This window comes from Dendropsophus ebraccatus, chromosome 1 (assembly GCF_027789765.1).
Source record: "Dendropsophus ebraccatus isolate aDenEbr1 chromosome 1, aDenEbr1.pat, whole genome shotgun sequence".
In the NCBI taxonomy this organism is placed as follows: Eukaryota; Metazoa; Chordata; class Amphibia; order Anura; family Hylidae; genus Dendropsophus; species Dendropsophus ebraccatus.
In genome coordinates this window covers 4,863,579-4,889,551 of record NC_091454.1, presented here as the reverse complement: position 1 = coordinate 4,889,551, position 25,973 = coordinate 4,863,579, and the positions used below count along the sequence as shown (strand labels likewise).

The window sequence follows — 25,973 nt, the reverse complement described above, 5'->3', positions numbered from 1 at the left end:
TAGTACTCAACAGCATTCTGAATACAGGGGAACCCCTACCCCACTCTTGTATAAGTTTTAGTCTCCATCATAATGAGCCCCGCTGGGCTTGTAGACACGCTATAAATTGTACGTTGCAGGGGTGAATATAACGCACTGCATACAGAGCACAAGAGGCAGCTATACAAGTAAGTGTCTATTTGAATTGCACCTTGTTCACATTTAGCTTCTACAATTGTATAACTGTATAACAGAGGTTACATTTTAAGCCACTGGGGAAAATGGGGAATATGAGCCAGTTCTCTAGAATTGATCTGAACCAAATTATACCTCCCAGCAAGGCGTGGGGCCAACACACTATTTTTTTTTTATTAATGTGGGGGGCCCAGACACTTTGGTTGTATGGGGCCCCGAAATTCCTGATGGCGGCCCTGCACAGGATATACAGGGGGCGGGGCTGTGACTACCTCTCTATACACAGGATATACAGGGGGCGGGGCTGTGACTCCCTCTATACACAGGATATACAGGGGGCGGGGCTGTGACTACCTCTATACACAGGATATACAGGGGGCGGGGCTGTGACTACCTCTATACACAGGATATACAGGGGGCGGGGCTGTGACTACCTCTATACACAGGATATACAGGCTAGGTATCAGCAGTAATAGATTAATAGCTGCTCCTGTAGTATGTGTGGATCTCATGTCTGATCACATTATATTATATTATATATTGGTGATGTCACCAAGGGGGCGGGGCTGTGACTATAGTATATGGTGTGTTCTTGCGTACAGACAGATAACACCAGTAATAGACATTATTTATTGGGATTTCCTCTTTATAGTCATCACAGGTAGGTCTCCTCCGGCTGTGGGGCTGTATCCTCAGACAGGTTGATACCAGCTCATCTTCTGGGATGACCTGGGGACTTTATGAAGCAGCGTTTATGGAGAATTCCTTTAACAGTTTTATCTTTGTAGTGTGTAACTGTCCCTAAAGCTTCAGGAGCCCACAGGCCCGGTCTTCCACCCCATGTAGATAAAGAGGGCCCAGCAAATGATGTCACCACTGCTGCAGGATGACATCACTGATCCTCAGGGGCTCTGGGGTGCTGCATGGGGTGAGGATTAGTGAGGTCATTCTGCAGGCATAGGGACATCATTTGTTGCTCTCAGTTCAGACACTGAATGAAATGGTTTGTGACCTGTGGTCTCGTCACCTCCAGAGCTGCATTCACCATTCTGTTGGGATCTTCTTCTTCACATGTAAGGCTTTACTACAGCTCTCTGCTGCCCCCTGGTGACTTAGTGCCTGTATGGCATTTTGGGGCATGTAATGTTTCTACAAAAACAACAAAATAAATGACATCTACATCTCTTAAGATGCAATGCAGCGAGGTCAGCAGCGTTCTGATTGGTCAGTGTATCACACATTGTTGTAATTTCCGTTATTTTCCGGAGACGTCTCAGGTCCGTTCACCAGTTGATCCAGCCATTTGTCCGCTGTTCGTATTCTAGGAGATATTCGGGGTAGATCTGATGCTTCTCAAACACCACAAAGATGGAGGGATCAGTGATGTCATTCACACAGGAGTCATAGTACCGCCCATCGCGTCTCTGCGGCGGACGCCTCATTTGGGAGTCACCCCTCCCATAGTCCCCTACCAGCACACGAGCTACAAACATCGACCGTGTCCCATCAGGTGCCGCACTGGAGTAGTTGTGGGAGTACTGCGCGTCCCGGGCAAAGTAACTTCCTGTGGGGAGAAGAATGACAGGTTACAAGCATCGCCATAGTCACCGGGAAAATACCAAATATCCCTTTCATTTAAATCTGATCAGACACTTGGGCCTCAGAGTGCTCCCCTGGTTTCAGATGCTACTTCTGGGTAGAGTAGTAGTATGGCAACTACTAGAGATTTCTCTGTGATACGCTGCCCCCTGCTGGTGTGATGATGTGGAGAAGACAGACTGCAGCGTGCTGCTGTTATGATATGGGGAGGACACACTGCCCCCTACTGGTGTGCTGATGTGAGTAGGACACACTGCCCCCTGTTGATGTGATGATGTAGTAACAATACTTTACCCCCTGCTGGTGTGATGATGTGGGGAGGACACAATGCTCCCTACTGCTGTGATGATGTGGGAAACACACACTGCCCCCTGCTGCTGTGATGATGTGCAGAAGATACACTGCCCCATGCTGGTGTGATGATGTGAGTAGGACATCCTGCCCCCAGCTGTTGTGATGTAGTTACAACACAATGCCCCTACTCCTGTGATGATGTGGTGAGGACACACTTCCCTCTACTGGTGTGATGATGTGGAGAGGACACACTGTCTCTAACTGGTGCGATCATTTGTGGAGGACACACTGTCCCCTGCTAGTGTAATAATGTGGAGGGCACACTACCCCTTGCTGGTGTAATGATGTGGAAGACACACTGCCCCCTGCTGGTGTGATGATATGTGGAGGGCACACTGCCCCCTGCTGGTGTGATGATGTGGAAGACACACTGCCCCCTGCTGGTGTGATGATATGTGGAGGGCACACTGCCCCCTGCTGGTGTGATGATATGTGGAGGGCACACTGCCCCCTGCTGGTGTGATGATGTGGAAGACACACTGCCCCCTGCTGGTGTGATGATATGTGGAAGACACACTGCCCCCTGCTGGTGTGATGATGTGGAAGACACACTGCCCCCTGCTGGTGTGATGATGTGGAAGACACACTGCCCTCTGCTGGTGTGATGATGTGGGGAGGGCACACTGCCCCCTGCTGGTGTGATGATGTAGGAGACATCACATAGGACAATGGTGCTCCCTAGTAGTAATATGTGTCTCTTATGACCACCAGCTGCAGGATAATGCTTCTCACACAGCAGTTTCCAGGATTCTCTTTGTTACCCATAACAACCAATCACAGCCCAGCTTTCAAATTTGTTAAAATGGAATGTGAGCTGTAAGTGGTTGCTATGGGTAACAGGAACAGTTCTGTTACTTTGTATCCACATTCTTAAAGGGGCCTCAAGTAAATGAAGGATCTACATCCAGTGCGGGAGAACAAACAGCCCTCCAATCAGAGCTTCCCTGTACACTTCCTACCGTGTCCATACGCAGTAGCATGGACGCCACAGATGCGCCAGTCGAAATTCTCATTGCAGATGTTGTCGATGTGAGTTTTCTCTGTGCCATGAAACAGCCGCATCTCCTTCACATCGCGGCCATGGTTCTCTTTTTTCATCTGTTCCTTTTGCCTAAAAAGCAAGAAACTTCTTTACAAAACAGAGGTCCCGACCCATAGATGGAGGCCCAACGAGCTGGGACATCCTCTCTGTAGGGTTCCACCATAGTGATGGGAGATGGAGGCCCAACGAGCTGGGACATCCTCTCTGTAGGGTTCCACCATAGTGATGGGAGATGGAGGCCCAACGAGCTGGGACATCCTCTCTGTAGGGTTCCACCATAGTGATGGGAGATGGAGGCCCAACGAGCTGGGACATCCTCTCTGTAGGGTTCCACCATAGTGACTGGAGATGGAGGCCCAACGAGCTGGGACATCCTCTCTGTAGGGTTCCACCATAGTGATGGGAGATGGAGGCCCAACAAGCTGGGACATCCTCTCTGTAGGGTTCCACCATAGTGATGGGAGATGGAGGCCCAACGAGCTGGGACATCCTCTCTGTAGGGTTCCACCATAGTGACTGGAGATGGAGGCCCAACGAGCTGGGACATCCTCTCTGTAGGGTTCCACCATAGTGATGGGAGATGGAGGCCCAACGAGCTGGGACATCCTCTCTGTAGGGTTCCACCATAGTGATGGGAGATGGAGGCCCAACGAGCTGGGACATCCTCTCTGTAGGGTTCCACCATAGTGACTGGAGATGGAGGCCCAACGAGCTGGGACATCCTCTCTGTAGGGTTCCACCATAGTGATGGGAGATGGAGGCCCAACAAGCTGGGACATCCTCTCTGTAGGGTTCCACCATAGTGATGGGAGATGGAGGCCCAACGAGCTGGGACATCCTCTCTGTAGGGTTCCACCATAGTGACTGGAGATGGAGGCCCAACGAGCTGGGACATCCTCTCTGTAGGGTTCCACCATAGTGATGGGAGATGGAGGCCCAACGAGCTGGGACATCCTCTCTGTAGGGTTCCACCATAGTGATGGGAGATGGAGGCCCAACGAGCTGGGACATCCTCTCTGTAGGGTTCCACCATAGTGACTGGAGATGGAGGCACAATGAGCTGGGACATCCTCTCTGTAGGGTTCCACCATAGTGATGGGAGATGGAGGCCCAACGAGCTGGGACATCCTCTCTGTAGGGTTCCACCATAGTGACTGGAGATGGAGGTCCAACGAGCTGGGGCATCCTCTCTGTAGGGTTCCACCATATTGACTGGAGATGGAGGTCCAACGAGCTGGGACATCCTCTCTGTAGGGTTCCACCATAGTGACTGGAGATGGAGGTCCAACGAGCTGGGACATCCTCTCTGTAGGGTTCCACCATAGTGACTGGAGATGGAGGTCCAACGAGCTGGGGCATCCTCTCTGTAGGGTTCCACCATATTGACTGGAGATGGAGGTCCAACGAGCTGGGACATCCTCTCTGTAGGGTTCCACTATAGTGATGGGAGATGGAGGTCCAACGAGCTGGGACATCCTCTCTGTAGGGTTCCGCCATAGTGATGGGAAATGGAGGTCCAACAAGCTGGGACATCCTCTCTCTGTAGGGTCCTCCACCCCTAGTGATGGGAGATGGAGGCACAATGAGCTGAGGTATCCTCTCTGTAGAGTTCCACCATAGTGATGGGAGATGGAGGCCCAACGAGCTGGGACATCCTCTCTCTGTGGGGCCCTCCACCACTAGTGATAGGAGAGTCCTCCAACCGTAGTGGGGAAGTTGGGTCACTGCTTCTGATCCTTACCCAGGGTTTATACTATACCCCCCTAAGGGATGACTTACCACTGGAACACCTGCCACAGAGTCGGGTTCTGGAGACGCCACAGCTTCTTCACCACCTGCCCGCTGACCGTCTTGGTGAAGCTGCTGACAATTTCTAAGAACTCGCTGGATGTCTCGGAGACAGGAACTTTCTTTGTGGAAGAAGAAGAGAAGTTATCACCCCCGTCATGTGTCATCTTCTAGTCAGAGGTTACAGGGACTCTACATTACCTTACAGCCGATCTCCGGCAGGGCCGACCTGTCCCATGTCCTCGGGTAGATCTGGGACGACCTAGGTGCTGAGGATTTTGTACTAAAAGGACAGAAATGATAATAAGGTAACATAGCGCCACCTGGTGGCAGATCCAGCAACTGCAAGTAAGAGCTATTACAATCGTTTTATCATTAATAGGAATGATATGAACGTGATGGTCTCACCTTCCTGCCAGTAATTTCACGTCATCAAAGCTCAGATATCTCGGTCTCCTCCGCACGTCTTTTTCCGTGTTGTACACAACGTTCCTCTGCTTCATTTCTGAAACAAGATGATTGTTAAATGGGAACTCAACATCTTAAACTGATATTCCGCAATAACGGTGCTATATAAATACAATTACTATCATTACCTCGGAAGTTGATCTCATATCGTTGGTTGCCAGCGGTGAAAGGAATGATGGCGGTGGGATCGGAGAGATAGATGTTCTCCAGGTCGGAAGATGAGATAGTGGAGCTCATTTGTTTCACATTCTAAACAAGAGAAAAATCGTGAACGTACGTTCTTTCCCCGGGCGGCTCTGACCACTACCAGGACTATTGGGGGCATTTATGTGCAGCATTGCCCTTCTCATTCTGGGCAGAGAGACTTCTGCCCCCCCCCCCCCTCCAACCAACGTACAGTATGACCGTATTGTGTCCAGCTGCCATATTCATCCTTCCAGTACCACAGCCACTCAGTGGTCAGAACGTATTCTGGCGGCTTGGTGACCGATGAGACGGTGGAGAGGCGACGGACGCGGTGCACGCCAAATGTCATAGTCAAAAAGTCAATCGATTGAGCCCTGTGAATGACAAGTGGGAGGAGTTACTTGGTAATCATGATGGACAGTCCTTGTATTTAAAGTGGATCCCATATTAGTGCACCAGGTCTGATCGTACAGATGGAGTTCCCCCTTAAGCCAGTTAGATATAAATACAGTATGACCCATAGTTGTGGATGACTCGTACCTGGTGACATTTGGGTCGCAGTAGCTCTTCTCAATCTCCTCCATGTTGGAGATATCTTCCCAATCATTTCCTCTGTAAATCTGCCATCGGTACGGCAGGTAGTAATGCATTTTCGGGCATTGATCTTTGAATAAAGGAGAACACCGTGTTACCTGCTGCTATCCAGACCCGTGGACCGCACCCTACTCACCCCTCCCCAGGAGGGCACTTACCTCCTGACTTGCAGAATTTCCAAAGATGAGACAGACAGATCTCCGGGACTTTGTCAGGCTCCACTAAAAAGAAAAAAAAAAATCAACAAATCACATCCAGAGCATCAAAAATACACCCTACATCTCCCATAATGCACCAGATGAGTAGACTCCGTCAGTCCATTCTGCTAATACAAGATGATAAGTGATCATGCTCTATACAGAGGTAGAAGAAGCTCGGAGTAGAATACTGAGAGTTAACAGGAATTCAGCAGGAATACAAATGTAAGAAGACAATCTGTGGAAGCCAGACCCATGGACTTACGTTTCTTCGGTGGCAGGTAAGTGGCTCCATATATAGACGTTCTCTCTGCATGATGACCGGAATGTGAAGGGTTAATAGTCACCCAATCATCCAGATCCTTATTCAAGAAATATCCATTGTATTTATCTTTAAGCTCCACCTTCGATATCGGTTTTACGCTGGTTTGGGGCTTATTAGAAGAGGTGGCAGGTGGAGTCTGTGGTTGGACTGGTTGAACCTTTTGAACAGAGGGACCATCTGTAGGAGAATCAGCCGTTCTGGGATAAGATGTTGGAGTACTGGATGGACTTGCTGCAGGGGTGATGAGGTTGACTATTGGTTGAGCTTTACTTGGGCTTGCCATGGAGGTGCTCTCTGGTTGCTTCTGAGGAACAGATGGACCTTTCACAAGAGAATCTACCAATCTGCTTGGTCTTGTAGGTGGCACTGGAGCAGTGGATGGGTTCACCCCTGTAGGAGGCACCAACTTAACAGAATCAGCCTCTGATGGACCTTTTATAGAAGAATTCACCAGCGTGCTTGGCCTTGTAGGTGGCACTGGAGCAGTGGATGGGTTCACCACTGTAGGAGGCACCAACTTAACAGAATCAGCCTCTGATGGACCTTTTATAGAAGAATTCACCAGCGTGCTTGGCCTTGTAGGTGGCACTGGAGCAGTGGATGGGTTCACCCCTGTAGGAGGCACCAACTTAACAGAATCAGCCTCTGATGGACCTTTTATAGAAGAATTCACCAGCGTGCTTGGCCTTGTAGGTGGCACTGGAGCAGTGGATGGGTTCACCCCTGTAGGAGGCCCCAACTTAACAGAATCAGCCTCTGAGGGACCTTTTATGGAAGAATTTACCAGCGTGCTTGGTGTTGTAGATGGCACTGGAACAGTGGATGGGTTCGCCACTGTAGGAGGCCCCAAATTAACAAAATCAGCATCTGATGGACTTCTCTTAGGAGGATAAACTGGTTTGCTGGCTCCAGGAGCAGATGTAGGTGAAGGATTGACTGAACCTACAGTGGTCACTGGTGTGAAAGTCGATTTTGGGACAGGTGGGGTAGAAGATGAAGACGAATATCCAGCTGAGGGTCCTGTGGGAGACATTATGGTTTTTTTATTGGTAATAAACATATTTCACAACTATTGATACTGACTACACAGAGCCGTACCTGGTGGAGTAAACACTTTAGGTAAAGTCAGCCGTAATGTGGGCTGGATGTTGGCTCTCGGATTCGCCATATAGGATGTGTATACAGCTGGGAGTGGGTAAATCCTTCCTAATGACATCAGAGGCTGGAGAGGTAAAGGGAATCCTGCTGCCATTCGCTGATTATTATTTATCTGACAGTCGTTATTTCCAGGCCGATAAATCTGACTGTCCCCGCTCTCCGACACGGGGCGGCTGCCTGATCTCCCTCGGTGATGGAACCCTAAAATAAACACAATTTATCAACTACATGAAATGGTGTCGGTCATTATATTTGGCACAGAATCAGAAGCCCCAATGAAGAAGGGTATTCCTCCATCGATCTTCACCTAGGAAGCTAACCTGAAAGTCTGGTTCTTACCAGTAATCAATTGCTGCCTGCACTGCTGGGATCTATGTACGTATAATACCAATATATATAATGTTTTCTCAGTATATACTTATCTCACACCTGTTCTCTCTTGTTGTTGTCCCCGACTCTTGCTTTGTGCCCGATCCTGTGAATTCCCCATCCTTCTGTTCTGGGGTCTTCCTCCTCTTCTGCGCCTCTGCGCTCCAGGCTGCCTCTTCTCCTGATCCGTCTTGTCCTCTGTCTGGAAGCGTTCATTGTGTTTCACGGTACACAGCATCTGAAAGTTCTGAATGGACTCCTCAGACATATGGCAGCGAGTGAGTAACAAATGAGAACTGAACTCCAGGAGGTGGTGGGAGCGTTTACAAGTGCGACGATTACATTCTCCTCGTGTGAAGTAACCACAAATGTGAAGCCATTGACAATCCTTGCCCAGATCACACTTGTCATGTAGATACTTCACACAGACCTGCAGGAGAGAACGAAAAGTTACAGTGTTTAAACCCTTCAGAATTTTTTTTATTATATTTCTGCATAAATTCGACTAAAAGTCGATAAAGAACCAATCAAACAAGGAGCTCAGGAATTGTTCATGCTCTCCAGGCAGGAAAAGGTTACAAACCATCTCTAAAGAGTCTGGACGGATGGTATACAAATGGCGGAAATTCAGGACCATCATTACCTTCCCTAGGAGCAGTCGATCAGCGAAGATCATGTCAAGTCATCAAGTCATATAACAGTCCGCAAGGTCACAAAGGAACTTGCGATAACCTCTAAGAAACTAAAGGTCTTTCTCGTGTAACCCCTGGAGAGGATTTAGGGAGAACAGCAGGTGCAGCTTATAAGAGAGGCACACAAACTACATTTCCCATCTCTCCCTGGGACAGTGAGCTGAGGGGAGCAGGAAGTGATGCTGCGCTGGGAGGAAGAGGAAGAAAGAGAGAGGGAGACAGTGCATGGTGGGCAGCATGGTCTGAGGAGAGGAGACCACCTCCTGTGCTGGCTGTGTCAGGGGTAACAGAGAGAGACCTGACAGCTGAGAGAGGAAGGACTGAGCCCAGACAGGACCCCCCAGCTCCTGTGCGTCCAGTGAGGAGGATCCTGCCACCCACTCCCTCTGTGAGATCCTTCCTAAATGCTGCTGCTCCATGTTGGAAACCTGGACTGAGCCTGGTGTGTAGATCAGCAGCAAAAGAGTGAGTAACCCTTTGTATCCTGGCTGGTGAAGCTGTGGCTGGACAGTGACAATTAAAGAATCACAGCTTAGACCTTGTTGGAATCTGTTCTGTTCACAAGAGCTGTGACCTGGTGGATTGTTCAAGTTGCAACTCCTTTGTTATTAAGTGCACCAACAACTTCTAAAGCGCGCCAACGTCCACGGCAACTGGGCCCCAGCGTATAGACATTTATCTTACTATATGGCTGCAGCCTCACTTATTACATATAGTCCGTGTGGATGTATGTGCCGGCTTGGTGTGCAGTGACTGTGTGTGATGAGAGTCACCTCCTAGAGTCTAAATTGTCAGAGTGCTCACACTAGTCACCCTGTTTACCAAACAACCCCCCTTCCTGCTGCTGAAGTGTTTCACTTTCAGGGGGAGAGTTCTGTGTTGCCACATTTATTTTTTTTATCATATCCATTCCCTGTTTATTCATACCCCATTGTCAAGCCCAGTATTGATTTTACCAAGCATTAAATTGGTTCCTGCTTCCATGTTACTTCTCTCTGTGAGTATATCACTTATAGTGTATTGAGTGTGTACCGAGCTAGGTGGGGGTTTCCTGAGTCAACCCCTGGCAGAAGAGTGACAACCTCCTGCATACCAAGCAAGCTCTTGTCAAGACTCAGGTGGAGGCACTGCGCTGAGTGAGAAGGTGAAACAAACCAAAAACCCCCTCCTTACACTGGAAGCTCCATTAGGGGGTGTTACACTCGCTAACATTGACTCGCCTGACCACGCTCCAATGGCGGTTGCATATCCTACGTTGTAACAACGGAGGTGGGAGGTGGTTGGGCTGTTGCTGGGACAAACAACAATGGTGCGCATGGCAAAACTGCAAAGAGATAGCTAATGGTCTCCAAAAAGAACATTACTGCCCATCTGCAGTTTTCTTCACATTACCAGGACAATCCAGAAGCCTATTGGATGAATGAGACCAACAGAGAGGAGAACGGGAAACTCTGCATGGTTTTTGGTGGTACTATCATGGTTTGGGTCTCTTGCCACATCTGAGCCAGGATTCCTTATCATTGTTTATGGAACAATAAATTCTGAGTTATACCATTGAATCCTAAAGGAAAATAGGAGGACGTCTATCTTTGTAGGGGTGACACAGCAAAACACCAACACTAAGCACACAAGTCGCGCTCAAGGAGAAGTTACGTAAAAGTTTTGGAATAACCAAGCCACAGTCCTGACCTTCATCCAATAGAAATGTTGTGGAGGGATCCAAAGTGAGCAGTCCAAGGGAGTAAACCAGAAACATAGGAGAGCTAAAGATGTTTTGTATGGAGGTATAGGCTAAAAATCCTCAACGTGCAGAACTGATCAACCATTACCAGAAATATTTAGAGGCCCCCTGAAGAAGCAGGCTATGCGAAACTCACGCTGAGTAGTAGAGCCTACACAACAGGAACATGTAAGGAGGGAGCACAATAATAACAGAAACATTCTAAAATTCGCCACATTAGAGAGGATTAGCCTTCCAAAAGAAGGAGATGATAGACGTAAAAAACGCTTTCCTTATTTCATATTTCGAGGCTACTGATCTGTTAGGTCTGAATGATAAAAACTAATTCTGTGCCTCCCTAGGCGTACTAGTACACACAAATCGCTCGTCGCTGTGACGTGTTCATCAAGCGTTCCCTCCCCATATTAATTGCCCATGTATGGATGGAATAAAGGACTGAACAATCACTAACACGTTGCATGCCATATTCTCTTTACTTATTCTCTATTGGACAGTTTTGCCTTCTTATTTAAAATATTGAGTTGCTTTAGTGTCATATATGTTCAGACCCCATACGCAGTGTGTACGAGAGGTACTAAACAAGTCCAGTCAGAGGTTGGAGAAGTTGCACCTCGCCGAAAGCATCAGATCGGTGCTCTATTATAATGGTCTGCAGCAGACCACATACATTGACTGCCGAGCCGGGATCAGCGTCATTCCGAGCCCACTGAGCCCCGGCCGGCTCAATACACCGGATCTCCCCCCCCCCCTGCGATCGCATCGTGGGAGGGCCATCCGGCCACTAGACACCAGGGACAGGGGGACATAGGACTGTTAGAAGCAGCTGTCATGTTTGACAGCTGCTTCTAACTTTCCTAATTAGCGGGCGCGGACCCTCTCTGAACCCCCCCGCAGGACGTGTCGGTACTTCCTTTGGAGGGAAGGGGTTAAAGGGGAATTGCCTGACAGAGCAGTTCCTTATGAACAAGGTGTCATGATCATGCCCGAAAAGGCATCAGTGCCGCCCTCAGCGGTGAAGAACAGACCTCTGCGCCAAAGACTTTGCTTTTGGCATGAAGTCTGTGCCTGGTTTTCTTCTGTTCTTTGCCTATGTCTTCTGTGATCCGGCCCATGTTTTCTCAGTTTTCCCTGCACTTTCCTTGCTGTGGTCTATTCACTGTTCGCTTGTCCTCAGTGTTCCTTGCGCTGTCCCCAGTTCATCTTGCTACATTCTCTGGCTTTGTCTCCACCGTTACCTTGTTGTATCTCTGGCTTTGGCTCTACTGTTACTTTGTTGTATCTCTGGCTTTGGCTCCACCGTTACCTTGTTGTATCTCTGGCTTTGGCTCTACCGTTACCTTGTTGCATCTCTGGCTTTTGTCCTCCATTGGTTTGGTCCCCTGTTCCTCGCTGCCTTCTTGGTCCTGTGCTCCTGTGTGACTTTGCTTTGTCTACTGTCATTGTACCTTGTTCCTGTACTGTCTTTTCTGTGTTTTGCACTTATTTGAGTGCAGGGATCGCCGCCCAGTTGCTCGCCGCCATCTTAGCGTGGATTGTGGCAAGTAGGTAGGGACAGCGTGGGGGGTGTTAGCTATAGGGCCCACTTGTCCTGTGTCTCTTTGTTCCCAGGGGCCCTGACACAAGGATTGTATATTGTATACTGTATTGCATCTAAAAGACTGTTCAGTAAAAATTATGGTTTTCCCTTCACTCCTTGTAAGTGATGTCGTCCACCAATACACCATAGGAAAGGGGTAAGTGACAATTATGTCAAACTCTTAGGACTGTGGGAGAAGCTAGTGTATCACTCAGGCCCTGTGACAAGTGCCACAGCGGTACTGCACCACCTGCTAGCCTGCATTACACCATCTTGCAGACCCCTCAGTCACCACACAGGCCCCCCTGTGCCTCCTTATAGAAGAGAGACCACCTCTGTGGCCGCATATAGCAGTCAGGATACTCTGTGCCCCATATAGTACTTAGGCCCCCCTGTCCCCTCTACATTATATTTAGGCCTCCTCTGTGCATACATTATTAGGCATATAGGCTTCTACCCCCCCTGTAGGAAATCGTCCTGAGTAGATAACCCCCTCCCCCAGGATGTAACATCCCCCTTGTATTTGTCATCCCCTGTAGGTAACTCCTGCCACTCAAGTACCATCATTTATTGTCCGAAGTACTGGGGGGAGAGAGCGGCCTCTTACAGCTGGCTCCAGCCACAATAGTGATTGAGATTAGGGGGCCTATGGCTCCATGCTCTGTCAATTACACTGCCAAATGTAACATACATGTATATAGATATAGGTAAAGGGCCAGGCACAGCACCCTGTGGTCAGGCAGGAGCAGGGGGCCCAGAACTTTCCTGAATCCTGATCCCAGCCTGAGGGGTCCACTAGAGCTCAGGGCCCATCAGGAGATTCCTCTGTTCTGCGGTTTGCCAGTCCAAGCCTGATTATAGTAAATATATTCTTCTACACTGGATGCAATATTATATGGTACTTTTTATGCTATTTTAGTGTCAAACATATCAAGTTTATTGAAATGCAAAAGAATCCAAAGTACAGCAATCTGGCCTAAACACGGCCGGTATGGATGAACAGTATAGGAAGTGTCAGAGCGCAATCTGACAATCAGAACATAAATGTTACATAATCAGGTGCCCAACAGGTAATACAGAAAAAAAGGGATAAGGTGGTGTCAGGAGGTAATATAATAAGACAGGTCCACCACATGTGCCGCTGTGTACCAAGGCGTCCAGAGCCTTTCAAACGCGGCTACAGAGTCCCCCCTAATAGCTGAAATTTTCTCAGACAATAAAATATTGTGAATACGATCTACAACTTTGTCTAACTGCAGGAAAGGCTGCCTCCAATTTGAAGCAATATGAATCCTAGCTGCCAGCAAGAAATATTGTGCTAATTTAAAGACTTGAAAGGGGAGCATAGATGGCCTGAAAAGACTTGCTTGAGGAGTTTTAGGGTAGGCATGGCCTAGAATGCTCGTAACCATATGGACCACCGACGTCCAGAAAGTCTGGACTACAGGACAAGACCACCAAATGTGGTGCATCGAACCGGTGGCCGAGCAGCCCCTAAAACAAAGTGGGGAAACCTCAAGCCTGGGGTAGGACCTTTAGGGCCGTTTTGGTCAGGGACACCTGCCAACTCCCAATGCTAAGAACCTCACTACTCATTCTCCACTGTAGTGGAGTTAAAGAGGACGTACCATCAGGTACATCCTCTTTAGGCTAAACCTACAGATCGGTGGGTGCTGCGGTCCGTTTTTCGGACTGCGCCGGTTCCCGTGCACGGTGCCGTTCTATGCACTGGAACGGCCGTTGCTCAAGCACTGGAGGCCGGCCGGGCCACTATAAATAAAGTAATATGCAGGTCAGATTCCCACTGTACCATGTAAGGGAGTTGTTAACAGAGAATACAATAATGACAGCATTCCCTTCCTGTCGTGGGAATAAAGGGCCATTCGCTCAAAATCAGTGGGTGTACAGTCAGTGCCCGACAGGCAATAGGATTGGAGAAAAGAGAAAGATTCAGATACTGGGGGAGGAATTGGAATAAAGAGAGAAGTAGAAAGAATGAAAAGCGCCATAAATGCGGTCAGGATGGGAAGAATACACTCCAGGACGCACCTATAGTTTTTATGCTATTTTAAAGACTTGAACATTCGTGAAGACAAAGATAAATTGAGTTTGAAGAAGCAGCAACCGGTTGTCACTTGGCATTTCCATCTCTATTATACAATACAATACATCAATAATTTACCAGTGCCTTCTCCCTATACATATATATATTCTATGTGCTGTTGTACTGTTCTCACCCCTGGTAGTAGTTGGTTGTCGTTCTGGAGCAGAAGAATCTTTATCTCGTCCTCATTCAGTCCGCTCAGCTCATTGGCCTTCAGCACCGTCCGGTTATGATCTGACAAAGTGTCATGGGACAATGTGCACTGCGGCCTGAAACAGATGGAAAGTACAATACTGCTCAGTGCTGGATGGGAAAGAGTCATTATATCAGAGATTACACAGGGTTTCTGCAGTATTAATTGTCAGCTATGACGCATTATATTATATATTATATCCTGTCCAGTACATTACTCCCCGGCCACCTCCTCCCCCTGTCCAGTACATTACTCCCCGGCCACCTCCTCCCCCTGTCCAGTACATTACTCCCCGGTCACCTCCTCCTCCTCCTGTACATTACTCCCCGGCCACCTCCTCCCCCTGTCCAGTACATTACTCCCCGGTCACCTCCTCCTCCTGTCCTGTACATTACTCCCCGGTCACCTCCTCCTGTCCTGTACATTACTCCCCGGCCACCTCCTCCCCCTGTCCAGTACATTACTCCCCGGTCACCTCCTCCTCCTGTCCTGTACATTACTCCCCGGTCACCTCCTCCTCCTCCTGTACATTACTCCCCGGTCACCTCCTCCTCCTCCTGTACATTACTCCCCGGTCACCTCCTCCTCCTCCTGTACATTACTCCCCGGTCACCTCCTCCTCCTCCTGTACATTACTCCCCGGCCACCTCCTCCCCTTGTCCAGTACATTACTCCCCGGTCACCTCCTCCTCCTCCTCCTGTACATTACTCCCCGGCCACCTCCTCCCCTTGTCCAGTACATTACTCCCCGGTCACCTCCTCCTCCTCCTGTACATTACTCCCCGGCCACCTCCTCCTCCTCCTGTACATTACTCCCCGGTCACCTCCTCCTCCTGTCCTGTACATTACTCCCTGGTCACCTCCTCCTCCTCCAGTACATTACTCCCCGGCCACCTCCTCCCCCTGTCCAGTACATTACTCCCCGGTCACCTCCTCCTCCTCCTGTACATTACTCCCCGGTCACCTCCTCCTCCTCCTGTACATTACTCCCCGGTCACCTCCTCCTCCTCCTGTACATTACTCCCCGGTCACCTCCTCCTCCTCCTGTACATTACTCCCCGGCCACCTCCTCCCCTTGTCCAGTACATTACTCCCCGGTCACCTCCTCCTCCTCCTCCTGTACATTACTCCCCGGCCACCTCCTCCCCTTGTCCAGTACATTACTCCCCGGTCACCTCCTCCTCCTCCTGTACATTACTCCCCGGTCACCTCCTCCTGTACATTACTCCCCGGTCACCTCCTCCTCCTGTACATTACTCCCCGGCCACCTCCTCCCCTTGTCCAGTACATTACTCCCCGGTCACCTCCTCCTCCTGTCCTGTACATTACTCCCCGGTCACCTCCTCCTCCTCCTCCTGTACATTACTCCCCGGTCACCTCCTCCTCCTCCTGTACATTACTCCCCGGTCACCTCCTCCTCCTCCTGTACATTACTCCCCGGTCACCTCCTCCTCCTCCTGTACATTACTCCCCGGTCACCTCCTCCTGTCCTGTACATTACTCCCCGGTCACCTCCTCCTCCTCCTGTCCTGTACATTACTCCCCGGTCACCTCCTCCTCCTCCTGTCCTGTACATTACTCCCCGGTCTCCTCCTCCTCCTCCTGTCCTGTACATTACTCCCCGGTCACCTCCTCCTCCTCCTGTCCTGTACATTACTCCCCGGTCACCTCCTCCTCCTCCTGTCCTGTACATTACTCCCTGGTCACCTCCTCCTCCTCCTGTACATTACTCCCCGGTCACCTCCTCCTCCTCCTGTCCTGTACATTACTCCCCGGTCACCTCCTCCTCCTCCTGTACATTACTCCCCGGTCACCTCCTCCTCCTCCTGTCCTGTACATTACTCCCCGGTCACCTCCTCCTCCTCCTGTACATTACTCCCCGGTCACCTCCTCCTCCTCCTGTCCTGTACATTACTCCCCGGTCACCTCCTCCTCCTCCTCCTGTACATTACTCCCCGGTCACCTCCTCCTCCTGTACATTACTCCCCGGTCACCTCCTCCTCCTCCTGTACATTACTCCCCGGTCACCTCCTCCTCCTCCTCCTGTACATTACTCCCCGGTCACCTCCTCCTCCTCCTCCTGTACATTACTCCCCGGTCACCTCCTCCTCCTCCTGTACATTACTCCCCGGTCACCTCCTCCTCCTCCTCCTGTACATTACTCCCCGGTCACCTCCTCCTCCTCCTGTACATTACTCCCCGGTCACCTCCTCCTCCTCCTGTCCTGTACATTACTCCCCGGTCACCTCTTCCTCCTCCTGTCCTGTACATTACTCCCTGGTCACCTCCTCCTCCTCCTGTACATTACTCCCCGGTCACCTCCTCCTCCTGTCCTGTACATTACTCCCCGGTCACCTCCTCCTCCTCCTGTACATTACTCCCCGGTCACCTCCTCCTCCTCCTGTCCTGTACATTACTCCCCGGTCACCTCCTCCTCCTCCTCCTGTACATTACTCCCCGGTCACCTCCTCCTCCTGTACATTACTCCCCGGTCACCTCCTCCTCCTCCTGTACATTACTCCCCGGTCACCTCCTCCTCCTCCTCCTGTACATTACTCCCCGGTCACCTCCTCCTCCTCCTCCTGTACATTACTCCCCGGTCACCTCCTCCTCCTCCTGTTTCTGTACATTACTCCCCGGTCACCTCCTCCTCCTCCTGTACATTACTCCCCGGTCACCTCCTCCTCCTCCTCCTGTACATTACTCCCCGGTCACCTCCTCCTCCTCCTGTACATTACTCCCCGGTCACCTCCTCCTCCTGTCCTGTACATTACTCCCCGGTCACCTCCTCCTCCTCCTGTACATTACTCCCCGGTCACCTCCTCCTCCTGTACATTACTCCCCGGTCACCTCCTCCTGTTTCTGTACATTACTCCCCGGTCACCTCCTCCTCCTCCTGTCCTGTACATTACTCCCCGGTCACCTCCTCCTCCTCCTGTACATTACTCCCCGGTCACCTCCTCCTCCTCCTGTACATTACTCCCCGGTCACCTCCTCCTCCTGTCCTGTACATTACTCCCCGGTCACCTCCTCCTCCTCCTCCTGTACATTACTCCCCGGTCACCTCCTCCTCCTCCTGTACATTACTCCCCGGTCACCTCCTCCTCCTCCTCCTGTACATTACTCCCCGGTCACCTCCTCCTCCTGTCCTGTACATTACTCCCCGGTCACCTCCTCCTGTTTCTGTACATTACTCCCTGGTCACCTCCTCCTGTCCTGTACATTACTCCCTGGTCACCTCCTCCTCCTGTCCTGTACATTACTCCCCGGTCACCTCCTCCTCCTCCTGTACATTACTCCCCGGTCACCTCCTCCTCCTCCTGTACATTACTCCCCGGTCACCTCCTCCTCCTCCTCCTCCTGTACATTACTCCCCGGTCACCTCCTCCTCCTCCTGTACATTACTCCCCGGTCACCTCCTCCTCCTGTACATTACTCCCCGGTCACCTCCTCCTCCTCCTGTACATTACTCCCCGGTCACCTCCTCCTCCTGTACATTACTCCCCGGTCACCTCCTCCTCCTCCTGTACATTACTCCCCGGTCACCTCCTCCTCCTCCTGTACATTACTCCCCGGCCACCTCCTCCTCCTCCTGTACATCACTCCCCGGTCACCTCCTCCTCCTCCTGTACATTACTCCCCGGTCACCTCCTCCTGTTTCTGTACATTACTCCCCGGTCACCTCCTCCTCCTCCTGTACATTACTCCCCGGTCACCTCCTCCTCCTCCTGTACATTACTCCCCGGTCACCTCCTCCTCCTGTACATTACTCCCCGGTCACCTCCTCCTCCTCCTGTACATTACTCCCCGGTCACCTCCTCCTCCTGTTTCTGTACATTACTCCCCGGTCCCCTCCTCCTCCTGTACATTACTCCCCGGTCACCTCCTCCTCCTGTACATTACTCCCCGGTCACCTCCTCCTCCTCCTGTACATTACTCCCCGGTCACCTCCTCCTCCTCCTGTACATTACTCCCCGGTCTCCTCCTCCTCCTGTCCTGTACATTACTCCCCGGTCACCTCCTCCTCCTGTCCTGTACATTACTCCCCGGTCACCTCCTCCTCCTGTCCTGTACATTACTACCCGGTCACCTCCTCCTCCTCCTGTACATTACTCCCCGGTCACCTCCTCCTCCTCCTGTACATTACTCCCCGGTCTCCTCCTCCTGTCCTGTACATTACTCCCCGGTCACCTCCTCCTCCTGTCCTGTACATTACTCCCCGGTCACCTCCTCCTCCTCCTGTACATTACTCCCCGGTCACCTCCTCCTCCTGTCCTGTACATTACTCCCCGGTCACCTCCTCCTCCTGTCCTGTACATTACTCCCCGGTCACCTCCTCCTCCTGTCCTGTACATTACTACCCGGTCACCTCCTCCTCCTCCTGTCCTGTACATTACTTCCCGGTCACCTCCTCCTCCTCCTGTACATTACTCCCCGGTCTCCTCCTCCTCCTGTCCTGTACATTACTCCCCGGTCACCTCCTCCTCCTGTCCTGTACATTACTCCCCGGTCACCTCCTCCTCCTGTCCTGTACATTACTCCCCGGTCTCCTCCTCCTGTCCTGTACATTACTCCCCGGTCACCTCCTCCTCCTCCTGTACATTACTCCCCGGTCACCTCCTCCTCCTGTCCTGTACATTACTCCCCGGTCTCCTCCTCCTGTCCTGTACATTACTCCCCGGTCACCTCCTCCTCCTCCTGTACATTACTCCCCGGTCACCTCCTCCTCCTCCTGTCCTGTACATTACTCCCCGGTCACCTCCTCCTCCTGTCCTGTACATTACTCCCCGGTCACCTCCTCCTCCTCCTGTACATTACTCCCCGGTCACCTCCTCCTCCTCCTGTCCTGTACATTACTCCCCGGTCACCTCCTCCTCCTGTACATTACTCCCCGGTCACCTCCTCCTCCTCCTGTCCTGTACATTACTCCCCGGTCACCTCCTCCTGTACATTACTCCCCGGTCACCTCCTCCTCCTCCTCCTGTCCTGTACATTACTCCCCGGTCACCTCCTCCTGTTTCTGTACATTACTCCCCGGTCACCCACCTTCTGCACTTTCCTTGTAGGTAGTGTAAGCACAGGTGCAGTTTGTCACACTCTTCCTCCGTATCATTCTTCTGATACTTGGGACAGATCCTGATAGGGCTTCGGGCCAGGACCAGCTCCCCGACCAGTGCAAACTTTTGGGGTTCATCCTGCAGGATTTGCTCTATCTGTTCGCTGGGAAGCTCCAACATCTCAGAAAGATCATTCCTGGGCATCCTCCCCCCATGGGAGCAGAGAACCTTGGTCAGGAAGGCGGTGACTGTGGGGTCCGACATGATCCTGGGGCCCCTGGATCTCTGATTGTAGCAACAGCCTTGTGCCCGGAGAGCCGCAGCTGCCTCAGTCCTCAGAGAAATGTTACCCTTCCGGTTCCAGGCGGATCCTGTAACAGACGTAAGAAACGAAACTGCGACTAATCTGAGAGAGGCTACCAATACCTGCAGTGTGTGTATATATATACAGGACAGGAGAAGTGGTACTGTGCACCGTGTATATATACAGGAGAAGTGGTACTGTGCACTGTCCATATATACAGGAGAAGTGGTACTGTGCACTGTCCATATATACAGGAGAAGTGGTACTGTGCACCATCCATATATACAGGAGAAGAGAAGTGGTACTGTGCAGTGTCCATATATACAGGAGAAGTGGTACTGTGCACTGTCCATATATACAGAAGTGGTACTGTGCACCGTCCATATATACAGGAGAGGTGGTACTGTGCACTGTCCATATATACAGAAGTGGTACTGTGCACCGTCCATATATACAGGAGAAGTGGTACTGTGCACCGTCCATATATACAGGAAAAGTGGTACTGTGCACCATCCATATATACAGGAGAAGTGGTACTGTGCAGTGTCCATATATACAGGAGAAGAGAAGTGGTACTGTGCAGTGTCCATATATACAGGAGAAGTGGTACTGTGCACTGTCCATATATACAGAAGTGGTACTGTGCACCGTCCATATATACAGGAGAGGTGGTACTGTGCACTGTCCATATATACAGAAGTGGTACTGTGCACCGTCCATATATACAGGAGAAGTGGTACTGTGCACCGTCCATATATACAGGAGAAGTGGTACTGTGCACCGTCCATATATACAGGAGAGGAGAAGTGGTACTGTGCAGTGTCCATATATACAGGAGAGGTGGTACTGTACACCGTCCATATATACAGGAAAAGTGGTACTGTGCAGTGCCCTTATATACAGGAGAAGTGGTACTGTGCACTGCCCTTATATACAGGAGAAGTGGTACTGTGCACCGTCCATATATACAGGAGAAGTGGTACTGTGCACCGTCCATATATACAGGAGAAGTGGTACTGTGCACCATCCATATATACAGGAGAAGTGGTACTGTGCACCATCCATATATACAGGAGAAGTGGTACTGTGCACCATCCATATATACAGGAGAAGTGGTACTGTGCACTGCCCATATATACAGGAGAAGTGGTACTGTGCACTGCCCATATATACAGGAGAAGTGGTACTGTGCACCGTCCATATATACAGGAGAAGTGGTACTGTGCACCGTCCATATATACAGGAGAAGTGGTACTATGCACCATCCATATATACAGGAGAAGTGGTACTGTGCACCGCCCATATATACAGGAGAAGTGGTACTGTGCACTGCCCATATATACAGGAGAAGTAGTACTGTGCACCGTCCATATATACAGGAGAAGTGCTACTGTGCACTGTCCATATATACAGGAGAAGTGCTACTGTGCACTGCCCATATATACAGGAGAAGTGGTACTGTGCACTGTCCATATATACAGGAGAAGTGGTACTGTGCACCGTCCATATATACAGGAGAAGTGGTACTGTGCACCGTCCATATATACAGGAGAAGTGGTACTGTGCACCGTCCATATATACAGGAGAAGTGGTACTGTGCAGTGTCCATGTATACAGGAGAAGTGGTACTGTGCAGTGTCCATATATACAGGAGAAGTGGTACTGTGCACTGTCCATATATATACAGGAGAAGTGGTACTGTGCACCGCCCATATATACAGGAGAAGTGGTACTGTGCACTGCCCATATATACAGGAGAAGTAGTACTGTGCACCGTCCATATATACAGGAGAAGTGCTACTGTGCACTGTCCATATATACAGGAGAAGTGCTACTGTGCACTGCCCATATATACAGGAGAAGTGGTACTGTGCACTGTCCATATATACAGGAGAAGTGGTACTGTGCACCGTCCATATATACAGGAGAAGTGGTACTGTGCACCGTCCATATATACAGGAGAAGTGGTACTGTGCACCGTCCATATATACAGGAGAAGTGGTACTGTGCAGTGTCCATGTATACAGGAGAAGTGGTACTGTGCAGTGTCCATATATACAGGAGAAGTGGTACTGTGCACTGTCCATATATATACAGGAGAAGTGGTACTGTGCAGTGTCCATATATACAGGAGAAGTGGTACTGTGCACCGTCCATATATACAGGAGAAGTGGTACTGTGCACCGTCCATATATACAGGAGAAGTGGTACTGTGCACCGTCCATATATACAGGAGAAGTGGTACTGTGCAGTGTCCATATATACAGGAGAAGTGGTACTGTGCACCGTCCATATATACAGGAGAAGTGGTACTGTGCACCGTCCATATATACAGGAGAAGTGGTACTGTGCAGTGTCCATATATACAGGAGAAGTGGTACTGTGCACCGTCCATATATACAGGAGAAGTGGTACTGTGCAGTGTCCATATATACAGGACAGGAGAAGTGGTACTGTGCAGTGTCCATATATACAGGAGAAGTGGTTCTGTGCACCGTCCATATATACAGGAGAAGTGGTACTGTGCAGTGTCCATATATACAGGAGAAGTGGTACTGTGCAGTGTCCATATATACAGGTGAAGTGGTACTGTGCACTGTCCATATATACAGGAGAAGTGGTACTGTGCACTGTCCATATATACAGGAGAAGTGGTACTGTGCACTGTCCATATATACAGGAGAAGTGGTACTGTGCAGTGTCCATATATACAGGAGAAGTGGTACTGTGCACCGTCCATATATACAGGAGAAGTGCTACTGTGCAGTGTCCATATATACAGGAGAAGTGGTACTGTGCACCGTCCATATATACAGGAGAAGTGGTACTGTGCACCATCCATATATACAGGAGAAGTGGTACTGTGCACTGCCCATATATACAGGAGAAGTGGTACTGTGCACCATCCATATATACAGGAGAAGTGGTACTGTGCACCATCCATATATACAGGAGAAGTGGTACTGTGCACTGCCCATATATACAGGAGAAGTGGTACTGTGCACTGCCCATATATACAGGAGAAGTGGTACTGTGCACCGTCCATATATACAGGAGAAGTGGTACTGTGCACCGTCCATATATACAGGAGAAGTGGTACTATGCACCATCCATATATACAGGAGAAGTGGTACTGTGCACCGCCCATATATACAGGAGAAGTGGTACTGTGCACTGCCCATATATACAGGAGAAGTGGTACTGTGCACCGTCCATATATACAGGAGAAGTGCTACTGTGCACTGTCCATATATACAGGAGAAGTGCTACTGTGCACTGCCCATATATACAGGGGAAGTGGTACTGTGCACTGTCCATATATACAGGAGAAGTGGTACTGTGCACTGTCCATATATACAGGAGAAGTGGTACTGTGCACCGTCCATATATACAGGAGAAGTGGTACTGTGCACCGTCCATATATACAGGAGAAGTGGTACTGTGCAGTGTCCATGTATACAGGAGAAGTGGTACTGTGCACGGTCCATATATACAGGAGAAGTGGTACTGTGCACTGTCCATATATACAGGAGAAGTGGTACCTTGCAGTGTCCATATATACAGGAGAAGTGGTACTGTGCACCGTCCATATATACAGGAGAAGTGGTACTGTGCACTGTCCATATATACAGGAGAAGTGGTACTGTGCACCGTCCATATATACAGGAGAAGTGGTACTGTGCAGTGTCCATATATACAGGAGAAGTGGTACTGTGCACCGTCCATATATACAGGAGAAGTGGTACTGTGCAGTGTCCATATATACAGGACAGGAGAAGTGGTACTGTGCAGTGTCCATATATACAGGAGAAGTGGTTCTGTGCACCGTCCATATATACAGGAGAAGTGGTACTGTGCACTGTCCATATATACAGGAGAAGTGGTACTGTGCAGTGTCCATATATACAGGTGAAGTGGTACTGTGCACTGTCCATATATACAGGAGAAGTGGTACTGTGCACTGTCCATATATACAGGAGAAGTGGTACTGTGCACTGTCCATATATACAGGAGAAGTGGTACTGTGCAGTGTCCATATATACAGGAGAAGTGGTACTGTGCACCGTCCATATATACAGGAGAAGTGCTACTGTGCAGTGTCCATATATACAGGAGAAGTGGTACTGTGCACCGTCCATATATACAGGACAGGAGAAGTGGTACTGTGCAGTGTCCATATATACAGGAGAAGTGGTACTGTGCACTGCCCATATATACAGGAGAAGTGGTACTGTGCAGTGTCCATATATACAGGAGAAGTGGTACTGTTCACTGTCCATATATACAGGAGAAGTGCTACTGTGCAGTGTCCATATATACAGGAGAAGTGGTACTGTGCACTGCCCATATATACAGGAGAAGTGGTACTGTGCACTGCCATATATACAGGAGAAGTGGTACTGTTCACTGTCCATATATACAGGAGAAGTGCTACTGTGCAGTGTCCATATATACAGGAGAAGTGGTTCTGTGCACTGTCCATATATACAGGAGAAGTGGTACTGTGCAGTGTCCATATATACAGGAGAAGTGGTACTGTTCACTGTCCATATATACAGGAGAAGTGCTACTGTGCAGTGTCCATATATACAGGAGAAGTGGTTCTGTGCACTGTCCATATATACAGGAGAAGTGGTACTGTGCAGTGTCCATATATACAGGAGAAGTGGTACTGTTCACTGTCCATATATACAGGAGAAGTGCTACTGTGCAGTGTCCATATATACAGGAGAAGTGGTACTGTGCAGTGTCCATATATACAGGACAGGAGAGGTGGTACTGTGCAGTGTCTATATATACAGGACAGGAGAAGTGGTACTGTGCAGTGTCCATATATACAGGAGAAGTGGTACTGTGCACTGTCCATATATACAGGAGAGGTGGTACTGTGCATCTGCACACACACACACACACACACACACACACCGGGCTGTGACAGGAAAGGTATTTAGAGTGTGATGAGCTGGGGATAAAGGGGTCTCCCAGCGAGGAGCCATAGGTCTCTGCCACCACGACAGGGTTACTGGGGTTTTGTTAGTGGGAAGTGTGAGCGTAATGGGGGCAGTAGTTTGGTTACAGGTAAGATGGCCCCTGGTAGAGGGTGGGGGAGGGGGAACAGGTATGGCCTTTGTGTAGAGACAAAGGGGTCATTAGTATGCGGAGGGAATACCTGGGGGAGGTAGTGAGCTGGTGCTAGGGGGGCGGGGTTGTAGAGTATAAAAGGACAGGTAACCAGACCAGGGGGACACAGAACTCTTCCAGATCCCACCCTTGTTATATATTGTATTTATCTGTTTGTTTGCTTGTATGGACTTTGCTATTGTGAGGCGGAAATCACAATCCTTTCAGCCCAGGTTTGCACTTTAGGTTAGGGGCCTCATTGACAGGGACAGTTCTCCTATAGGGGAGCGCCGCTGCCAATGGGGGAGGGGAGGTCTGGTCCGTTCTACCCTCAGTAAATGGCTGAAAGGGGCGTGATTTGTGTCGGGCCTCCCTGTTTATGTTTACAATGTTAAATAAAGTACAGCGCATGCTGCAATTTCCGCCATACATGTGTTTATTGTGTTTTTTGGGGGGTATGGGGCTATGGGAGTGGGGTTAGCAGGTTCCCCCCTTATCTAGTCTGCTGCAAGACTGTCACCTTGTCAGGGCTGCAGCGGCATCCCGCGCTCCTGGCCACCGCCGCACCCCTTCCCTGTCTCATGCAGCCGCCGGTGTCCACGTGCAGGGACCTGGCGCTGCTGCTAGTTCGGCCCCTGGGGGCGTCTCACCTCGTCCCGCTCCTGTCGCTGTCTGTCCCGGCCGGTGCGCATGTCCCCGCGCCAGTCCGCTCCTAATTGGTGTATGCACATATCACTCCCTATAAATCCCAGCATGCCCTGTCCCTCGTGTTGGAGCCTCCACATGCTTCCCATAGCGTTTTGGCCCAGCTCCCTGTTGTTCCTGTCCATTGCCCTTGTCCTTGGTTCCTGTCCGTTGTCTCTGCCACCTGCGATTACGCCTAAGACCACTGTCTGCACAGTCACCTGCCTACTGCTCCTGCTACACCTTG

General features: G+C 50.2%; 1 protein-coding gene across 1 annotated transcript; it reads right to left on the bottom strand.

Moving 5' to 3' along the window:
• Positions 1-790: 790 nt before the first annotated feature.
• LOC138787100 (zinc finger CCCH-type antiviral protein 1-like) lies at positions 791-19,988 on the bottom strand. Its single transcript, XM_069964240.1, has 14 exons — positions 19,607-19,988; positions 14,501-14,636; positions 8,315-8,684; positions 7,826-8,086; positions 6,668-7,747; positions 6,364-6,426; positions 6,152-6,275; positions 5,823-5,985; positions 5,554-5,674; positions 5,366-5,462; positions 5,159-5,240; positions 4,949-5,079; positions 3,087-3,238; positions 791-1,738 (listed from the first exon to the last, which is right to left on the bottom strand). The coding sequence occupies exons 1-14, from the start codon at positions 19,879-19,881 to the stop codon at positions 1,458-1,460; spliced, it is 3,336 nt and encodes a 1,111-aa protein (XP_069820341.1). The 5' UTR covers positions 19,882-19,988; the 3' UTR covers positions 791-1,457.
• Between the last annotated feature and the right edge of the window lie 5,985 nt (positions 19,989-25,973).